The sequence below is a fragment of the Coregonus lavaretus genome, assembly GCF_964263955.1.
Source record: "Coregonus lavaretus genome assembly, contig: HAP1_SCAFFOLD_93, whole genome shotgun sequence".
NCBI lineage: Eukaryota > Metazoa > Chordata > Actinopteri > Salmoniformes > Salmonidae > Coregonus > Coregonus lavaretus.
Genome location: NW_028163497.1, coordinates 1,476,563 through 1,499,130, shown reverse-complemented (window position 1 = coordinate 1,499,130; position 22,568 = coordinate 1,476,563). Strand labels below are relative to the sequence as shown.

The 22,568-nt window shown below is 41.0% G+C and overlaps 2 protein-coding genes across 2 annotated transcripts in view; both read left to right on the top strand.

Moving 5' to 3' along the window:
* Positions 1-22,568, top strand: part of LOC311118057 (uncharacterized protein) — a gene marked incomplete at its 3' end in the record, with an annotated part of 561,761 nt that overhangs the window by 53,985 nt on the left and 485,208 nt on the right. The window lies entirely within an intron of this gene.
* Positions 6,709-15,701, top strand: LOC311118061 (uncharacterized protein). The gene is made up of 2 exons (XM_084192936.1): positions 6,709-7,375; positions 14,150-15,701. The coding sequence occupies exons 1-2, from the start codon at positions 6,958-6,960 to the stop codon at positions 15,178-15,180; spliced, it is 1,449 nt and encodes a 482-aa protein (XP_084049062.1). The 5' UTR covers positions 6,709-6,957; the 3' UTR covers positions 15,181-15,701.

The window sequence follows — 22,568 nt, the reverse complement described above, 5'->3', positions numbered from 1 at the left end:
GGATCTAGTCTGGATTCAACCTCATAGGAAAACAGTTTTATCATGGAGGTTTCATTCAGGTCTCTCTGTTTAACTAAATACTCTGTTTTGTCTTTGGCAGGAGAGAGACCAGACTCTCACTCTGACAGCAGAAAGAGTCCTTCAGGGGAACCAGACCCAGAGACGCCTAATCCAGCGATGCCACACCACTGCTCCCAGTGTAATATGAGTTTTAAGTGGTTATGGAAGCTAAAAGAGCATGAAAGGAAACACACAGGAGAAAAGCCCTTCCAATGCTCCCAGTGTGGAAAGAGATTCTCACGATCACATGACCTAAAATCACATGAGAGGACACACACAGGGGAAAAACCACACAATTGCTCCCAGTGTGGAAAGCTTTTTTCCCATTTAGGGAACCTGAACAAACATAAGAGAATACACTCTGGAGAGAAGCCTTACTCCTGTTCCCATTGTGGAAAGAATTTTAGGTTGTCAGATAACCTGAAGTCGCATGAGAGGACACACACAGGGGAGAAACCTTACCATTGCTCCCTGTGTGGAAAGGATTTTACCAAGTTAGGGAACCTGAAAGATCACGAGAAGAAACACACAGGAGAAAAGCCTTACCACTGCTCCAATTGTGGAAAGAGATTTTCAACATCATCGGACCTAATAAAGCATGAGCGGACACATACAGGGGAGAAATCTTACCGTTGCTCACAGTGTGGAATTAGTTTTTTACGATCACATGACCTAAAATCACATGAGAGGACACACACAGGGGAAAAACCACACAGTTGCTCCCAGTGTGGAAAGTGTTTTTTGCAGTTAGGGAACCTTAACAAACATAAGAAAATACACTCTGGAGAGAAGCCTTACCCCTGTTCCCATTGTGGAAAATTCTTTAGGTTGTTAGATAACATGAAGGCACATGAGAGGACGCACACAGGGGAGAAACGTTACCATTGCACCCTGTGTGGAAAGAGATATGCACGATCATATGACCTAAAATCACATAAAAGGACCCACACATGAGGAAAAAACCACACAATTACACACACAGGGGAAAAACCACACAATTGCTCCCAGTGTGGAAATAATTTTACCCAGTTAGAGAACCTGTTGTCATTGTGGAAATATATTTTCAGGATCACATTACCTAAATTCACATCAAATCAAGATTTATTTATACAGCACATTTCAATCAATGTGCGTTACAGAAGAAAAAAAATGAACAAAACATTTTTAAATGAAATATTTACTACACAACAAACATAAGATAAAAAACTAAAGAATAACAAAAGAAAATGAACGACTAAAAAGCTCCCTGAGGAAAAGCAAAGCTAAAATGGTGTGTCTTAAAATCTCTTTTAAATATGTCCACAGTTTCGTTCCCCCTCAGGTTCTCTGGCTATTCCAGAGGCTGGGGGCATAATAACTAAAGGCTGCCTCGCCATGCCTCTTGGTCCTAGGCTTTGGGATAGTTAAAAAGGCCAGTGCCAGAGGACCTGAGGGACCTACTGGGTACATAACTCAAAAGCATTTCTGACGTGTATTGGGGTGCACAATCGTGGATTGATTTAAAAACCAATAGAATCATCTTTAAATTAATTCTAAAACTCACAGGCAGCCAGTGCAGAGACCTTAAAACCGGTGTAATGTGTGCTCTCCGTCTGGTCTTGGTCAGTACCCGTGCTGCAGCATTCTGTATGTTTTGCAGTTGACCAATGGCTTTCTGGGGTAGACCAGACAGGAGAGCATTACAGTAGTCAAGCCTGCTTGTAATAAAAGCATGGATGAGTCTCTCTGTATCAGCCTGAGAGAGAAACGGCCGCACGTTGGCAATGTTTCTCAGGTGGTAAAAAGCTATTTTGGTCACATTCCTAATGTGTGATTCAAAATTGAGTTCAGAAACTAAAATAACACCTAGGTTTTTTTACCTGGTGTTTTTATGCCTGTGAATTAACATGTGACTAGATTCTCTATGCTTTGGCTCCAACAATAATTACCTCAGTCTTGTCTTGATTTAGCTGGAGGAAGTTGTGAACCATCCAAGTATTTAAATCAGTCATACAGTCTAATAATTTATCTGTGGAGCTAAAATACTCTGGAGACACAGAAATGTAAAGTTGTGTATCGTCTGAGTAGCAGTGAAAACCAATGCTGTGCTTTCTGATAATGCTGCCAAGGGGTAACATATATAAACTGAACAGTACCGGACCCAAAATCGAACCTTGTGGAACGATTTTAATAGCTAGCATTTCGATGAATAGATTTTACATTTGACATTTTAGTCATTTAGCAGACGCTCTTATCCAGAGTGACTTACAGTTAGTGAGTGCATACACTATTTTAATTGTTTTTTTTTTCATTATATAAATAGGTACGCTTTAAGATATGGTGACAGCGGACACCCTTGTTTAACTCCTCTTGACAGTACAAAACGAAGTAGCCACTATTTACTATTTTACACCTGGGGTTCCTATACATTACTTTTACCCATTTTAAAAGATGCTCACTGAAATTGAAAAAAAAAATCCAGGCATTTATATATAAAATCCAGTTTTTACTTTATCAAAGGCCTTTTCAGAATCCGCTATGAATACCAGGCCGGGCTTCTTAGATGTTTCATGATGTTCTATTATTTCTAGTAGTTGTCGTATATTATCTCCAATGTATCGTCCATGTAAAAAACCTGTCTGATCGGGATGAACAATACCTGGGTAAAAACCTTTTTAATTCTGAGTGCTATGTGCATTTCGCTAGTATTTTTGGCCTCCAGTTTTTTTTTGGTGGACTGGATCTTTATTTTTGCCATCTGGATCTTGTTTTATTAATAGTGAAATCAGACCTTCCTGCTGAGTACCTGTCAGACTACCATTTCTATAGGAGTTAAAACAAGCTAATAAAGGAGCTTTGAGTATATAAAAAAGGCTTGATATACCTCTACCGGTATGCCATCAAGCCCTGGTGCCATCAAGCCCTGGTGCCATCTAGCCCTGGTGCCATCAAGCCCTGGTGCCATCAAGCCCTGGTGCCATCTAGCCCTGGTGCCATCTAGCCCTGGTGCCATCAAGCCCTGGTGCCATCAAGCCCTGGTGCCATCAAGCCCTGGGGCCATCAAGCCCTGGTGCCATCAAGCCCTGGTGCCATCAAGCCCTGGTGCCATCTAGCCCTGGTGCCATCAAGCCCTGGTGCCATCAAGCCCTGGTGCCATCAAGCCCTGGTGCCATCAAGCCCTGGTGCCATCAAGCCCTGGTGCCATCAAGCCCTGGGGTTTTCCCAGACTGAAAGGATTTAATAGCCTCTAAACGTTATTCCTCCATCATTTGGCTTTCGCACTGATCATTTTATGCATTTGTTAATTTTCCTTTTTTTATTATTTGGAAATAAATTCCTTTACCGTAATCGTCGTTCAGAGGATGAGACGGAAAATAAAAACATCTGCTGAAAAAATATTTAGTTTCCTCTTAAAATATCATTCGGAGAATCGTAGATTCTTTAGTAACGAGTTTCTGCTCATTCTTTTTGGTAGCGTTTTTTTCTGTGTTGGAGATTCAGGAAGAGTTTGGTGCATTTTGTCTCCATATTCCGTCCAGTTTGCTTTATCTCTGTCTAATAGATAACATCAGATAGTTCCGGAATAAGTTCCTCCAGTTCTTTTTGGTTTTTCCTCTAACCTATTCTGTGTCTCTGTAGCATCGTTTTTATTGCTATCTACCTGTACTATTAGTTCATGTGTTTTCCCTTGTTAGTTGTTACGGATACAGGTATCCTGTGTCTTTTTGTGTTTTTCCTCTCCTTCTGCCCTAATCACAGGTGTCCTGTATGTTCCTGATTGGTGGTCGTTGAGGTGTCTGCTAAGGTGGACCAATCAGTGAACATTCCTCTGCATTGCACCACCTGTAGCTGGTTTTTCCATCACACATCCCATTGTTTAAAAGCCGGTCAGTTGTTTTTTTGTTAGAGACTATTTCCGTATGTGAGTATGGATACTGGGGTGTCCTGTGTTTTGTTTACTCACTCATTTGCTGGTTCCTCTGTTTGGTAACTTTGTGTGTTTCTGGGAAAAGGGGAATTTAGGCAAGTTGCCCTTGGGCGTACATTACCCGTAGGAAGAAAACTGTCTAAAAACACTAGTTAGACCTGAGCGGACCACCCACTGTATTTTTGTATGATTGGCAGTAGCTTAGCGGTTCTTGAGGCAGGCAAGATCAGTTTAGGGGTGTTTTACACTATTGTTTCATTTCTTGGGTCCTGCTCAGCCCTTTTTCCCAAACCTTTACCGTGTGTTCAACAATAAACCTTTTATGTTTGACGGTAGTTTATGGTTGTCGTGTAGTTTTATTTCTCACTGTTCCATGTCACGCTTATAATTTGCATGAATTATGTTACGGGTCTCATGTCCATCCACCCTAGACGTTTAAAGCCACGGGGTTCGTAACATAAAGTGGGGGCTCGTCCGGGATCACTCTCATTGATACTCATGCAAATTAGTTAGTGTCTGGGTCAGTGTTGAGCTTGGCAGCTGTCCTTGGCAGAATGTCCTTGAGTGGCCCAGCCAGAGCCCGGACTTGAACCTGATCGAACATCTCTGGAGAGATCTTTGTTGAAGCACCTTTGGCAGCGATTACAGCCTCGAGTCTTCTTGGGTATGACGCTACAAGCTTGGAACACCTGTATTTGGAGTTTCTCACATTCTTCTCTGCAGATCCTCTCAAGCTCTGTCAGGTTGAATGGGGAGAGTCGCTGCACAGCTATTTTCAGGTCTCTCCAGAGATGTTAGATCGGGTTCATTTCTGGGCTCTGGCTGGGCCATTCAAAGACATTCAGAGACTTGTCCTAAACAGTTTGGACCTACTCAGTACTGTTACACCATGTAGGAGCAGTTTGGACCTACTCAGTACTGGTACACCATGTAGGAGCAGTTTGGACCTACTCAGTACTGTTACACCATGTAGGAGCAGTTTGGACCTACTGGTACACCATGTAGGAGCAGTTTGGACCTACTCAGTACTGGTACACCATGTAGGAGCAGTTTGGACCTACTCAGTACTGGTACACCATGTAGGAGCAGTTTGGACCTACTCAGTACTGTTACACCATGTAGGAGCAGTTTGGACCTACTCAGTACTGGTACACCATGTAGGAGCAGTTTGGACCTACTCAGTACTGGTACACCATGTAGGAGCAGTTTGGACCTACTCAGTACTGGTACACCATGTAGGAGCAGTTTGGACCTACTCAGTACTGGTACACCATGTAGGAGCAGTTTGGACCTACTGGTACACCATGTAGGAGCAGTTTGGACCTACTGGTACACCATGTAGGAGCAGTTTGGACCTACTGGTACACCATGTAGGAGCAGTTTGGACCTACTCAGTTCTGGTACACCATGTAGGAGCAGTTTGGACCTACTCAGTACTGGTACACCATGTAGGAGCAGTTTGGACCTACTCAGTACTGGTACACCATGTAGGAGCAGTTTGGACCTACTCAGTACTGGTACACCATGTAGGAGCAGTTTGGACCTACTCAGTACTGGTACGCCATGTAGGAGCAGTTTGGACCTACTCAGTACTGGTACGCCATGTAGGAGCAGTTTGGACCTACTCAGTACTGGTACACCATGTAGGAGCAGGTTGGACCTACTGGTACACCATGTAGGAGCAGTTTGGACCTACTCAGTACTGGTACACCATGTAGGGGCAGTTTGGACCTACTCAGTACTGGTACACCATGTAGGAGCAGTTTGGACCTACTCAGTACTGGTACACCATGTAGGAGCAGTTTGGACCTACTCAGTACCGGTACACCATGTAGGAGCAGTTTGGACCTACTCAGTACTGGTACACCATGTAGGAGCAGTTTGGACCTACTCAGTACTGGTACACCATGTAGGAGCAGTTTGGACCTACTGGTACACCATGTAGGAGCAGTTTGGACCTACTCAGTACTGGTACACCATGTAGGAGCAGTTTGGACCTACTCAGTACTGGTACACCATGTAGGAGCAGTTTGGACCTACTCAGTACTGGTACACCATGTAGGAGCAGTTTGGACCTACTCAGTACTGGTACACCATGTAGGAGCAGTTTGGACCTACTCAGTACTGGTACACCATGTAGGAACAGTTTGGACCTACTCAGTACTGGTACACCATGTAGGAGCAGTTTGGACCTACTCAGTACTGGTACACCATGTAGGAGCAGTTTGGACCTACTCAGTACTGGTACACCATGTAGGAGCAGTTTGGACCTACTCAGTACTGGTACACCATGTAGGAGCAGTTTGGACCTACTCAGTACTGGTACACCATGTAGGAGCAGTTTGGACCTACTCAGTACTGGTACACCATGTAGGAGCAGGTTGGACCTACTCAGTACTGTTACACCATGTAGGAGCAGTTTGGACCTACTCAGTACTGTTACACCATGTAGGAGCAGTTTGGACCTACTCAGTACTGTTACACCATGTAGGAGCAGGTTGGACCTAGCTGCCTTAGTATGGTAGGTTGTTTTAAATTCTCACTCATTAAAGATATTCATTAATCAACACATGCTTCTCTTTGTACGTCTCAATATAATATTATTTAATGAAATAAATGAAAAATCAACTTTTTGTCTCAAAATAAAATGAACATTTCCCTTGACTGTGTTACCCTTCCCACCCAGCAGATGGCGATGTGCCTGTTTCAGGCGATGCTGCCAGTGTGACGTATAATGTAGTGGACGGGACGCTTCTTCAACAACAACAGCTCGTCAATCACCTCCGTAGCTTCATAGCCAAAAAAAACATTGAAGCTCTTTAAACTCTTTCGGTGTATATTAGCCACTGTGTTTTAAACACACTTGTCGTATCTACTTGCTAGTTACCCTATTTAATATTTACGTTGTTGTTAGTCAGCTAGCTAGCTGGGTAAATTAGCACCAGCCTAGTCACTAATGCTAACTGGCTATCTAGCTAACATCCCCGACCATGAGTTCACTAAGCTACTCTCCTCCTGCTAAAGAAGAGGTCTGCTGGACGGAGAAAGAAGCTCTAGTGAAAGAGGAGGAGGAAGAGGAGGATGTTACAGTAAAACAAGAAGTAGAGGTTGAGGCTGTTACCGTGAAAGAAGAAGAGAAAGACGTTAAATTGACCGAAGATGAAGAAGCTTTTAGAGTGAAAGAGGAGGAGGATGTTACAGTGAAAGAAGAGGAAGACGCGTTCAGAGTGAAAGAGGAGGAGGATGTTACAGTGAAAGAAGAGGAAGACGCGTTCAGAGTGAAAGAGGAGGAGGGGGAGATGACTGTCGCAGTGACAGAAGAGGAAGACATTTTTGGAATAAAGGAAGAGGGGGAGATTACTGTCACATTGGAAGAAGAAGAAGAGACTGGAGATCTGATGAACAACAGTGAGTAATATATTAAAAACAGGAGCACAAACTCTGCAGTTGTTGAACCGATGTGTGGTTTTAAAGGGCCATTCTAATGAAGGTCTACCCTTTACTAGGTTGTTCTGTAGGAATTGTTAAATCTACAAAGAGTGGGGGGCGGCCAACAAAACGTTAATGGATCAAATGCTTCACATTATATATTTCACTACCTTTGTAAACATCTGAATATCTCTTTCTGTAGTGCTTTACTCAGTGTCTGTGCTTGACATCACATAAAAGCATAAAACAACTCGTGTGTGACTTCAAATGATGAAGTGGACAGAATCAAGACAAAGAAGGATAATTTTGATCTGGATTAAAATGATAAAAAAAATTAAAATCCTTAAGAGTTTATTGACGCACCCGTGCGTCAATCTAAGTAACATAATACAAAATAATCTCCATCAAAATCCGTCAGTTGAAGCTAGAGATATTGAGACGCAGCATGGGCTGAGTCTTAATCCACCACATCTGCCTATGTTGGAAGTAAGGGGTTAAATATGTCCCAAAATATTTCCTGAGTTTTCTTATATCTCCATCGTTAAGACAGTGGATGAATCAAATGACCCTCCATCGTTAAGACAGTGGATGAATCAAATGACCCTTCATCGTTAAGACAGTGGATGAATCAAATGCATTATTATCTAAATATTGGACAAAATGTGGGCTACAGAGAGAAAAAGAATTGTTCAATTTGAAGCCATATGGCATAAAATATTACAAGCACTGGAGATATTCAAAGGATGAGGAAGGAGATAAAATCAGATTGTGAGACAAACAGGATGGGTGGATATGGTGGGAACATGTGGGTCTGAGCAGCTGGGATGTCAATGTTTTGTAGTAAATGTTTAGTTGTCAATTGTCTTTGTCTAAGTAAGTCGTTGTAGTCAGAAAAAGACAATATAATCTTTCAAAAACATACAGTATATATTTAAAAATAAATATCCCATGTAGAGATATTTACGGGTCCAAAAGACAGTTCGAAATTAATTTAGCCAACGAAATAATTTCTACAAAATGAAACAAAACATACATAAAGAACTGGTTTAGATTCTTAAATAGACCTACAATAATAATAATAAAACTAATCATAAATACGAAAATAAATAATACGAATTTGAGAAATTGCATCAAACCTGAATAGCGAGTTGAACAAAGTTTTCTCATCTATAATCAGCTAAAACGTTTCTAAGAATTGAAAAATCTGCCGATGTGCCCTTGAGCAAGGCACTTAACCCTAATTGCTCCTGTAAGTCGCTCTGGATAAGAGTGTCTGCTAAATGACTAAAAAAATAATAATACAAAAAATAAAACATTCCCCTTGTAGACTTCTTTTCACTCCTCCTCTAACTGTCGTTTAGTTAAATGAAAAAGGCCTCCATCTTCGCAATGAACAGTAACCTAGGCCAAGGCTCCGTTCACTCGCTCCCTCTCTCTCCTCAGCAGCAGGCGCACGTGACGTGAGCAGCCGGAACCAGTTTCAGCTGGACATAAGCTGTACGTTTTATTGTGTTGCAATGGTCTGACATAGATAACAAGCTCCACGCGGTCATCAGGAGGGGTCCAGTCGGTAAATACATTTTAATTGCACATACCCCAGACTCGTGGAAATTATATCAGATCCAAGACAAAAGTCAGAATTTAGGACCCGGATCCCGGGTCGGATCTAGGAATTCCGGGTCTGTTAGACCTATGCAGACCTCTAGCACCAACTCCTCTGTAAAGTACAAATGAACAATAAAAGGGGACATGAATAGCCATGCTAGCCCAATGACGACGTGTGCAGAGAAAAGTACAGCCACTAGCTAGCATGTACAGCATTCACAAATCAACAGATACAAAGTTAATGACTGACAGGAATACATATCACAATATCATGGTGGGAAACCATTATAAAACACTGGCAGTAATATCAGGAATGGAACTATTCAGATTCTGGAACTATTCGGATTCTGGAACTATTTAGATTCTGGAACTATTTAGATTCTGGAACTATACAGATTCTGGAACTATTTAGATTCTGGAATTATTTAGATTCTGGAACTATTCAGATTCTGGAACTATACAGATTCTGGATCTATACAGATTCTGGAACTATACAGATTCTGGAACTATACAGATTCTGGATCTATACAGATTCTGGAACTATACAGATTCTGGAACTATACAGATTCTGGATCTATACAGATTCTGGAACTATTCAGATTCTGGAACTATTCAGATTCTGGAACTATTCAGATTCTGGATCTATTCAGATTCTGGAACTATTCAGATTCTGGAACTATTCAGATTCTGGAACTATTTAGATTCTGGAACTATACAGATTCTGGAACTATACAGATTCTGGAACTATACAGATTCTGGAACTATTCAGATTCTGGAACTATTCAGATTCTGGAACTATTCAGATTCTGGAACTATTTAGATTCTGGAACTATACAGATTCTGGAACTATTCAGATTCTGGATCTATACAGATTCTGGAACTATACAGATTCTGGAACTATTCAGATTCTGGATCTATACAGATTCTGGAACTATTCAGATTCTGGAACTATTCAGATTCTGGATCTATACAGATTCTGGAACTATACAGATTCTGGAACTATACAGATTCTGGATCTATACAGATTCTGGAACTATTCAGATTCTGGAACTATACAGATTCTGGACCTATACAGATTCTGGAACTATTCAGATTCTGGAACTATACAGATTCTGGAACTATTCAGATTCTGGAACTATTCAGATTCTGGAACTATTCAGATTCTGGAACTATTCAGATTCTGGAACTATTTAGATTCTGGAACTATTCAGATTCTGGATCTATACAGATTCTGGAACTATACAGATTCTGGACCTATTCAGATTCTGGAACTATACAGATTCTGGAACTATACAGATTCTGGAACTATTTAGATTCTGGAACTATACAGATTCTGGAACTATTCAGATTCTGGAACTATTCAGATTCTGGAACTATTCAGATTCTGGAACTATTCAGATTCTGGAACTATTCAGATTCTGGAACTATACAGATTCTGGAACTATTCAGATTCTGGATCTATTCAGAACTATACAGATTCTGGATCTATAAAGATTCTGGAACTATTCAGATTCTGGATCTATACAGATTCTGGAACTATACAGATTCTGGAACTATTCAGATTCTGGAACTATTCAGATTCTGGAACTATTCAGATTCTGGAACTATTCAGATTCTGGAACTATTTAGATTCTGGAACTATACAGATTCTGGAACTATTCAGATTCTGGATCTATACAGATTCTGGAACTATACAGATTCTGGACCTATACAGATTCTGGAACTATTCAGATTCTGGAACTATACAGATTCTGGAACTATTTAGATTCTGGAACTATACAGATTCTGGAACTATTCAGATTCTGGACCTATACAGATTCTGGAACTATACAGATTCTGGAACTATTTAGATTCTGGAACTATACAGATTCTGGAACTATTCAGATTCTGGAACTATTCAGATTCTGGAACTATTCAGATTCTGGAACTATTCAGATTCTGGAACTATTTAGATTCGGGAACTATTCAGATTCTGGAACTATTCAGATTCTGGATCTATACAGATTCTGGAACTATACAGATTCTGGACCTATACAGATTCTGGAACTATTCAGATTCTGGAACTATACAGATTCTGGAACTATACAGATTATGGAACTATTTAGATTCTGGAACTATACAGATTCTGGAACTATTCAGATTCTGGAACTATTTAGATTTTGGAACTATTTTGATTCTGGAACTATTTCGATTCTGGAACTATTTAGATTCTGGAACTATACAGATTCTGGAACTATACAGATTCTGGAACTATACAGATTCTGGAACTATACAGATTCTGGAACTATACAGATTCTGGAACTATTCAGATTCTGGAACTATTTAGATTCTGGGGAATTATATCAAATGAAATTCAACACGTGGACTGTTTCAACTTATTTCTGAAGTCTCCAAAAAAACAAACATTTCAATTCATTATACTAAAAATGTCAAGGGTTTGTCACACAGTTCCTTAACTGTTTAATGGTAAAGCAAGCATTTATCCAGGTAAGCATTGACAGATTCCAATGGCAAACATAAAGATGGCAGAATTCAGATATGACGTCATTGTTTTTTTCCACTGAGTTTGTAAACTACAATTCAATGTGCCAATAAATCAGCACAATAAACTTTTTTAACTTCTTTATTTTTGGGGCGTCTTGAAGCTAAAATAGTTAATGACGACACTAAAAAAGGAGTAACGTGGAGGAATGTACAATACGGCCAACTTAGCAAAAAAAGGAATTAGTGGTAAGTGCAGAGGGCTGCCATCTCTATGCGTCTCCGCCATTGATATTGATGGTATAAAGGTACAAATATTATGAAAATTATAAAAATCTTGAAATCAGTCATGACAAATAAAGGGACATTCCGTATACAAATAAACAGTTTCCGTCCAACGTTATACACAATAAGCATTTATATAAAATGTTTCTAGTAATCCTGTTTACGGACTGATGGCTGATTCTGATAAATGCAGAAAATTGCCTTTTCAAAATAAAACCTCTACCACAGCGAGCATGTTATTTTTGTGAAGCATATTTTATTCTGAGTTCAGACATAGCTCAGTTGGTAGAGCATGGCGTTTGCAACGCCAGGGTTGTGGGTTCGATTCCCACGGGGGGCCAGTGACTACAATGTAAATAACGTTTTTATGTGACATTGACTTCTAAGACAATTTACATTGTTGTTCCCAACTCACTTCATTCACGCTAAACAGGGAGGCTCGCTTGGCTGGTGCTGGATCACATGATCAAATACATCACTGGATCTATCACCTGTTCTAATCACTGTTCAACTGAAGACCCATCTTAACTTAACCCCTTATGTACCATTCTAGCCCCATCTTAACTTAACCCCTTATGTACCATTCTAGACCCATCTTAACTTAACCCCTTATGTACCATTCTAGACCCATCTTAACTTAACCCCTTATGTACCATTCTAGACCCATCTTAACTTAACCCCTTATGTACCATTCTAGACCCATCTTAACTTAACCCCTTATGTACCATTCTAGCCCCATCTTAAATTAACCCCTTATGTACCATTCTAGCCCCACCTTAACTTAACCCCTTATGTACCATTCTAGCCCCATCTTAACTGAACCCCTTATGTACCATTCTAGCCCCATCTTAACTTAACCCCTTATGTACCATTCTAGCCCCATCTTAACTTAACCCCTTATGTACCATTCTAGCCCCATCTTAACTTAACCCCTTATGTACCATTCTAGCCCCATCTTAACTTAACCCCTTATGTACCATTCTAGCCCCATCTTAAATTAACCCCCTTATGTACCATTCTAGCCCCATCTTAACTTAACCCCTTATGTACCATTCTAGCCCCATCTTAAATTAACCCCTTATGTACCAATCTAGACCCATCTTAACTTAACCCCTTATGTACCATTCTAGCACCATCTTAACTTAACCCCTTATGTACCATTCTAGCACCATCTTAACTTAACCCCTTATGTACCATTCTAGCACCATCTTAACCCCTTATGTACCCTTCTAGCCCCATCTAAACCCCTTATGTACCATTCTAGCCCCATCTTAAATTAACCCCTTATGTACCATTCTAGCCCCATCTTAAATTAACCCCTTATGTACCATTCTAGCCCCACCTTAACTTAACCCCTTATGTACCATTCTAGCCCCATCTTAACTTAACCCCTTATGTACCATGCTAGACCCATCTTAACTTAAGCCCTTATGTACCATTCTAGCCCCATCTTAACTTAACCCCTTATGTACCATTCTAGCCCCATCTTAACTTAGCCCCATCTTAACTTAACCCCTTATGTACCATTCTAGCCCCATCTTAACTTAACCCCTTATGTACCATTCTAGACCCATCTTATACTAACCCCCTTATGTACCATTCTAGCCCCATCTTAACTTAACCCCTTATGTACCATTCTAGCACCATCTTAACTGAACCCCTTATGTACCATTCTAGCCCCATCTAAACCCCTTATGTACCATTCTAGCCCCATCTTAACTGAACCCCTTATGTACCATTCTAGCCCCATCTTAAATTAACCCCTTATGTACCATTCTAGCCCCACCTTAACTTAACCCCTTATGTACCATTCTAGCCCCATCTTAACTTAACCCCTTATGTACCATTCTAGACCCATCTTAACTTAAGCCCTTATGTACCATTCTAGCCCCATCTTAACTTAACCCCTTATGTACCATTCTAGCCCCATCTAAACCCCTTATGTACCATTCTAGCCCCATCTTAAATTAACCCCTTATGTACCATTCTAGCCCCATCTTAACTTAACCCCTTATGTACCATTCTAGACCAATCTTAACTTAACCCCTTATGTACCATTCTAGACCCATCTTAACTTAACCCCTTATGTACCATTCTAGACCCATCTTAAATTAACCCCCTTATGTACCATTCTAGACCCATCTTATACTAACCCCCTTATGTACCATTCTAGCCCCATCTTAACTTAACCCCTTATGTACCATTCTAGACCCATTTTACAGGGATTACCCATGAATCATGACTATCAACCAATCAGCATCCAGGATCCACATTTACGGTTTTATAATGAGGGATCTAGTCTGGATTAAACTTCATAGGAAGAAGAGCAGGAGATTTCATTTAGATATCTCTCTGTTTAACTAAATACTCTGTCTTTGGCAGGAGAGCGACCAGACTCTCATTCTGACAGACGCAAGAAGAGTTCTTCGGGGGAACCAGACCCAGAGACGGCCAAACCAGTGAGACGACACCACTGCTCCCAGTGTAGTTTGAGTTTTAAGTGGTTATGGAAGCTTATACAGCATGAGGGGACACACACATGGGAGAAACCACACCCCTGCTCCCAGTGTGGAAAGAGATTTACCCTGTTAGGGAACCTGAAAAAGCATAAAGGAATACACACAGGAGAAAAGCCTTTCCAATGTTCTCAGTGTGGAAAGAGATTTACCCAGTTAGGGAACCTGAAAAAGCATAAAGGAATACACACAGGAGAAAAGCCTTTCCAATGTTCCCAGTGTGGAAAGAGATTTTCAGGTTTACAGCACCTAAAATCACATGAGAGGACGCACACAGGGGAGAAACCACACCATTGTGCCCTGTGTGGAAAGGATTTTACCCAGTTAGGGAACCTAAAAAAGCATGAGATGAAACACACAGGCGAAAAGCCTTTCCAATGTTCCCAGTGTGGAAAAAGATTTTCACGATCACAGGAACTAAAATCACATGAGAGGACACACACGGGGGATAAACCACACCACTGCTCCCATTGTGGAAAGGGTTTTACCCAATTAGGGAACCTGAACAAACATAAGAGAATACACTCTGGAGAAAAGCCTTACCACTGCGCCCAGTGTGGAAAGCGTTTTACCCAGTTAGGGAACCTGAACAACCATAAAATAATACACACAGAAGAAAAGCCTTTCCAATGTTCCCAGTGTGGAAAGAGATTTACCCTGTTAGGGAACCTGAAAAAGCATAAAGGAATACACACAGGAGAAAAGCCTTTCCAATGTTCCCAGTGTGGTAAGAGATTTTCACGATCAGAGCACCTAAAATCACATGGTAGGACACACACTGGAGAGAAACCACACCACTGCTCCCAGTGTGGAAAGAGATTTACCCAGTTAGGGAGCCTGAAAAAGCATAAAGGAATACACACAGGAGAAAAGCCTTTCCAATGTTCCCAGTGTTGAAATAGATTTTCAGGTTTACAGCACCTAAAATCACATGAGAGGACGCACACAGGGGAGAAACCACACCATTGTGCCCTATGTGGAAAGGATTTTACCCAGTTAGGGAACCTAAAAAAGCATGAGATGAAACACACAGGCGAAAAGCCTTTCCAATGTTCCCAGTGTGGAAAAAGATTTTCACGATCACAGGAACTAAAATCACATGAGAGGACACACACGGGGGATAAACCACACCATTGCTCCCATTGTGGAAAGGGTTTTACCCAGTTAGGGAGCCTGAACAAACATAAGAGAATACACTCTGGAGAAAAGCCTTACCACTGCGCCCAGTGTGGAAAGGGTTTTACCCAGTTAGGAAGCCTGAACAAACATAAGAAGAGAATACACTCTGGAGAGAAATCTTAACATACTTTCCTGGACAGAGGACCTTAAATCACATGACAGAATAGAGAGGCTGTGTTCTGACTTATTTATTTATTTTTAAATGAAATCACATTGTTTATGATATTGTCCCCTGTAGCTCAGTTGGTAGAGCATGGCGCTTGCAATGCAAGGGTTGTGGGATCTTTTCCCACGGTGGGCCAGTATGAAAATGTATTGACTCACTAACTGTAAGGATAAGAGCATCTGCTAAAATGACTAAAATGTAAAAAATATGAAATCTTACTCAGAAATAGACTTTACTTTTGTTTGAGTTTTTTCCTCTCGAGACATGATCATGTCTAAAATCAAATTACAATTTTAAAAAGTTTAATTTGGATTGATGGAATACAAGTACTGAATGAACCCTCAGATGTTCATTATATGATTTGGATATTTAAAACATGTAAATGATTAAATTGATGAATCCAATGTGTATTTCTTGATTTTAACCTTGAAATCTCATGAATGTAGTTGTTGCGTTTCATTGAGTTAATTTGTGTAGTCTTCTCTTCAAGATAAAGGTGTATGAAAATTTGATTACGTTGTTCTGATAACGTTGACAATTTTTTGACATGAAGAACACTCACTACCTCATGAATGTTCCCAAAAGTATTATTCCATCATGTAAGAGGTGCTGATTGTATAAAGCATTTTATTAATGCAACTTATTTTTTAATATAAATCTGAAAATAAATAGCATGTGGAACGCCATTAGTGAATGTTCATTATATATATATATATATATATATATATATATATATATATATATATATATATATTATATACATCTATGTATTGTTACAGTGGCTTGCGAAAGTATTCACCCCCCCTTGGCATTTTTCTTGCCTTACAACCTGGAATACAAATTGATTTTTGGGGGAGTTGTATCATTTGACTTACACAGCATGCCTACCACTTTGAAGATGCAAAATAAGTTTTGGGGTGAAACAAACAAGAAATAAGACAAAAGATTCTCTATTGGATTGAGGTCTGGGCTTTGACTAGGCCATTCCAAGACATTTAAATGTTTTCCCTTAAACCACTCGAGTGTTGCTTTAGCAGTATGCTTTGGGTCATTGTCCTGCTGGAAGGTGAACCTCCGTCCCAAATCTCTGGAAGACTGAAACAGGTTTCCCTCAAGAATCTCCCTGTATTTAGTGCCATCCATCATTCCTTCAATTCTAACCAGTTTCCCAGTCCCTGCCGATGAAAAACATCCCCACGGCATGATGCTGCCACCACCATGCTTCACTGTGGGGATGGTGTTCTTGGGGTGATGAGAGGTGTTGGGTTTGCGCCAGACATAGCGTTTTCCTTGATGGCCAAAAAGCTACATTTTTGTCTCATCTGACCAGAGTACCTTCTTCCATATGTTTGGGGAGTCTCCCACATGCCTTTTGGCGAACACCAAACGTGTTTGCTTATTTTTTTCTTTAAGCAATGTCTTTTTTCTGGACACTCTTCCGTAAAGCCCAGCTCTGTGGAGTGTACGGCTTAAAGTGGTCCTATGGACAGATACTACAATGTCCGCTGTGGAGCTTTGCAGCTCCTTCAGGGTTATCTTTGGTCTCTTTGTTGCCTCTCTGATTAATGCCCTCCTTGCCTGGTCCGTGAGTTTTGGTGGGCGGCCCTCTCTTGGCAGCTTTGTTGTGGTGCCATATTCTTTTCAATTTTTTAATAATGGATTTAATGGTGCTCTGTGGGATGTTCAAAGTTTCTGATATTTTTTTATAACCCAACCCTGATCTGTACTTCTCCACAACTTTGTCCCTGACCTGTTTGGAGAGCTCCTTGGTCTTCATGGTGCCGCTTGCTTGGTGGTGCCCCTTGCTTAGTGGTGTTGCAGACTCTGGGGCCTTTCAGAACAGGGGTATATATATACTGAGATCATGTGACAGATCATGTGACATTTAGATTGCACACAGGTGGACTTTAACTAATTATGTGACTTCTGAAGATAATTGGTTACACCAGATCTTATTTAGGGGCTTCATAGCAAAGGGGGTGAATACATGTGCACACGCCACTTTTCTGTGATTTATTTTTTAGAATTGTTTTAAACAAGTTATTTTTTTCCTTTCACTTCACCAATTTGGACTATTTTGTGTATGTCCAATACATGAAATCCAAATAAAAATCCATTTAAATTACAGGTTGTAATGCAACAAAATAGGAAAAAACGCCAAGGGGGTTGAATACTTTTGCAAGGCACTGTACCACACTGAAAGCTGTATCATATCACTAATGGTATCTAGCAGACTGAAAGCTGTATCATATCACTAATGGTATCTACCGGACTGAAAGCTGTATCATATCACTAATGGTATCTACCAGAAGCTGTATCATATCACTAATGGTATCTAGCAGACTGAAAGCTGTATCATATCACTAATGGTATCTACCAGAAGCTGTATCATATCACTAATGGTATCTACCAGACTGAAAGCTGTATCATATCACTAATGGTATCTACCGGACTGAAAGCTGTATCATATCACTAATGGTATCTACCGGACTGAAAGCTGTATCATATCACTAATGGTATCTACCGGACTGAAAGCTGTATCATATCACTAATGGTATCTACCGGACTGAAAGCTGTATCATATCACTAATGGTATCTACCGGACTGAAAGCTGTATCATATCACTAATGGTATCTACCGGACTGAAAGCTGTATCATATCACTAATGGTATCTACCAGACTGAAAGCTGTATCCTATCACTAATTGTATCTACCAGACTGAAAGCTGTATCATATCACTAATGGTATCTACCAGACTGAAAGCTGTGTTATATCACTAATGGTATCTACCAGACTGAAAGCTGTATCATATCACTAATGGTATCTAGCAGACTGAAAGCTTAAACATGTTGTAGGCTTAACAATGAATAACCAAAAAACTAAAAACTAAACTATTTTATTTTACATATTAAATATATATATATATTTACCAGGTTATATAGACAGTGGGGGGAAAAAGTATTTAGTCAGCCACCAATTGTGCAAGTTCTCCCACTTAAAAAGATGAGAGAGGCCTGTAATTTTCATCATAGGTACACGTCAACTATGACAGACAAATTGAGAAAAAAAATGTGTAGGATTTTTAATGAATTTATTTGCAAATTATGGTGAAAAATAAGATTTGGTCACCTACAAACAAGCAGACGACCTGTAACTTCTTCTTTAAGAGGCTCCTCTGTCCTCCACTCGTTACCTGTATTAATGGCACCTGTTTGAATTTGTTATCAGTATAAAAGACACCTGTCCACAACCTCAAACAATCACACTCCAAACTCCACTATGGCCAAGACCAAAGAGCTGTCAAAGGACACCAGAAACAAAATTGTAGACCTGCACCAGCAGGCTGGGAAGACTGAATCTGCAATAGGTAAGCAGCTTGGTTTGAAGAAATCAACTGTGGGAGCAATTATTAGGAAATGGAAGACATACGAGACCACTGATAATCTCCCTCGATCTGGGGCTCCACACAAGATCTCACCCCGTGGGGTCAAAATGATCACAAGAACGGTGAGCAAAAAATCCCAGAACCACACGGGGGGACCTAGTGAATGACCTGCAGAGAGCTGGGACCAAAGTAACAAAGCCTACCATCAGTAATACACTACGCCGCCAGGGACTCAAATCCTGCAGTGCCAGACGTGTTCCCCTGCTTAAACCAGTACATGTCCAGGCCCATCTGAAGTTTGCATTTGGATGATCCAGAAGAGGATTGGGAGAATGTCATATGGTCAGATGAAACCGAAATAGAACTTTTTGGTAAAAACTCAACTCGTCGTGTTTGGAGGACAAAGAATGCTGAGTTGCATCCAAAGAACACCATACCTACTGTGAAGCATGGGGGTGGAAACATTATGCTTTGGGGCTGTTTTTCTGCAAAGGGACCAGGACGACTGATCCGTGTAAAGGAAAGAATGAATGGGGCCATGTATCGTGAGATTTTGAGTGAAAACCTCCTTCCATCAGCAAGGGCATTGAAGATGAAACGTGGCTGGGTCTTTCAGCATTACAATGATCCCAAACACACCGCCCGGGCAACGAAGGAGTGGCTTCGTAAGAAGCATTTCAAGGTCCTGGAGTGGCCTAGCCAGTTCTCAACCCCATTGAAAATCTTTGGAGGGAGTTGAAAGTCCGTGTTGCCCAGCGACAGCCCCAAAACATCACTGCTCTAGAGGAGATCTGCATGGAGGAATGGGCCAAAATACCAGCAACAGTGTGTGAAAACCTTGTGAAGACTTACAGAAAATGTTTGACCTGTGTCATTGCCAACAAATGGTATATAACAAAGTATTGAGAAACTTTTGTTATTGACCAAATACTTATTTTCCACCAATATTTACCAGGTTATATATATGAAATATATACAGTGGGGAGAACAAGTATTTGACACAATGCCGATTTTCCAGGTTTTCCTACTTACAAAGCATGTAGAGGTCTGTAATTTTTATCATAGGTACACTTCAACTGTTAGAGACGGAATCTAAAACAAAAATCCAGAAAATCACATTGTATGATTTTTAAGTAATTCATTTGCATTTTATTGCATGACATAAGTATTTGATACATCAGAAAAGCAGAACTTAATATTTGGTACAGAAACCTTTGTTTGCAATTACAGAGATCATACGTTTCCTGTAGGTCTTGACCAGGTTTGCACACACTGCAGCAGGGATTTTGGCCCACTCATCCATACAGACCTTCTCCAGATCCTTCAGGTTTCGGGGCTGTCGCTGGGCAATATGGACTTTCAGCTCCCTCCAAAGATTTTCTATTGGATTCAGGTCTGGAGACTGGCTGCTAGGCCACTCCAGGACCTTGAGATGCTTCTTACGGAGCCACTCCTTAGTTGCCCTGGCTGTGTGTTTCGGGTCGTTGTCATGCTGGAAGACCCAGCCACGACCCATCTTCAATGCTCTTACTGAGGGAAGGAGGTTATTGGCCAAGACCTCGCGATACATGGCCCCATCCATCCTCCCCTCAATACGGTGCAGTCGTCCTGTCCCCTTTGCAGAAAAGCATCCCCAAATAATGATGTTTCCACCTCCATGCTTCACGGTTGGGATGGTGTTCTTGGGGTTGTACTCATCCTACTTCTTCCTCCAAATACGGCGAGTGGAGTTTAGACCAAAAAGCTCTATTTTTGTCTCATCAGACCACATGACCTTCTCCCATTCCTCCTCTGGATCATCCAGATGGTCATTGGCAAAGTTCAGACGGGCCTGGACATGCGCTGGCTTGAGCAGGGGGACCTTGCGTGCGCTGCAGGATTTTAATCCATGATGGCGTAGTGTGTTACTAATGGTTTTCTTTGAGACTGTGGTCCCAGCTCTCTTCAGGTCATTGACCAGGTCCTGCCGTGTAGTTCTGGGCTGATCCCTCACCTTCCTCATGATCATTGATGCCCCACGAGGTGAGAACTTGCATGGAGCCCCAGACCGAGGGTGATTGAGCGTCATCTTGAACTTCTTCCATTTTCTAATAATTGCGCCAACAGTTGATGCCTTCTCACCAAGCTGCTTGCCTATTGTCCTGTAGCCCATCCCAGCCTTGTGCAGGTCAACAATTTTATCCCTGATGTCCTTACACAGCTCTCTGGTATTGGCCATTGTGGAGAGGTTGGAGTCTGTTTGATTGAGTGTGTGGACAGGTGTCTTTTATACAGGTAACAAGTTCAAACAGGTGCAGTTAATACAGGTAATGAGTGGAGAACAGGAGGGCTTCTTAAAGAAAAACTAACAGGTCTGTGAGAGCCGGAATTCTTACTGGTTGGTAGGTGATCGAATACATTGTGAAAAAACAAAAATCTTCACTCACCATTTTTGCTCCAAGCAACTAGCGGTTTCTGTATTAGCAGGGAGGAGTTTCTGAAACCAAATTGCATGCGCATCACCCTCGTGCGGCAATTTTAGCAAACACAGAAAGGGGCCTATAATTGGTGACCAAAAGTGGTCTGGTGCATTGCCTAAGGTTCCTTCAACTTTAATAACTTATTTCTAGCCTAGAATCATCAATTTTACTACTAATGTGAAAAAAATAAGTTTAAATATGACTGTTGTTGATCACTGACTGTCATAAATAAATTGTTGTACAACATCATGGGCATCACCTTTCAGCTAAAAGAAACAATGGATTTCTGCTGTTGTGGGTCTTTAACCATCTGTCTGACTTTGTCGTTCACACAGGAGAGAGACGTGACTATTGTGGATCCTCTGGGGAGCCTCAACAACATCATGAAGCTGAGGAGGCAGAGAAGAGTCTCTCCACATCAGAACACCTCAAGAAACACCAGCGGAAACCCACATGGAAGAAATCTCACCACTGCTCTGACTGTGGGAAGAGTTACTCAAGATTAGATTCACTAAAAGTACATCAGAGAATTCACACAGGCGATACAGCTCACTGCTCTGACTGTGGGAAGAGATTCACCTCTTCAGCAGACCTCAAAAGACATGAGAGAATCCACACAGGAGAGAAACCTTATAGCTGTAACCAATGTGGGAAGAGTTTTACTCACTCAAGCTGCCTGAAGGTTCATCAGAGAACACACACAGGGGAGAAACCTTTTAGCTGTGATCAATGTGGGAAGAGATTTGTTACATCTAGCCGTCTGACTATACACCAGAGAACACACACAGGAGAGAAACCTTATAGCTGTGATCAATGTGGGAAATGTTTTAACGTTCCAAGCAGCCTGAAAGCACACCAGAGAACACACACAGGGGAGAAACCTTTTAGCTGCTCTCACTGTGAGAAGACCTTTTCAAAATTATATACATTACAATTACACCAGAAAATTCACACTGGAGAGAAAATGTATAGCTGTGATCAATGTAGGAAGAGTTTTAATCACTCAAGCTTGCTGAAGGTACATCAGAAAACACACACTGGAGATACATCTTTTATTGCTGTGATCAATGTGGGAGGAGATTTGTTACATCTAGCA

What these genes read in the sequence shown, in the direction of transcription:
- LOC311118061 (XM_084192936.1), top strand. Translation starts at nt 6,958, where the DNA reads ATGAGTTCACTAAGCTACTCTCCTCCTGCTAAAGAAGAGGTCTGCTGG. An exon ending in TGGAGATCTGATGAACAACA is followed by an intron (nt 7,376 to 14,149) that starts GTGAGTAATATA and finishes TGTCTTTGGCAG; the next exon opens with GAGAGCGACCAGACTCTCAT.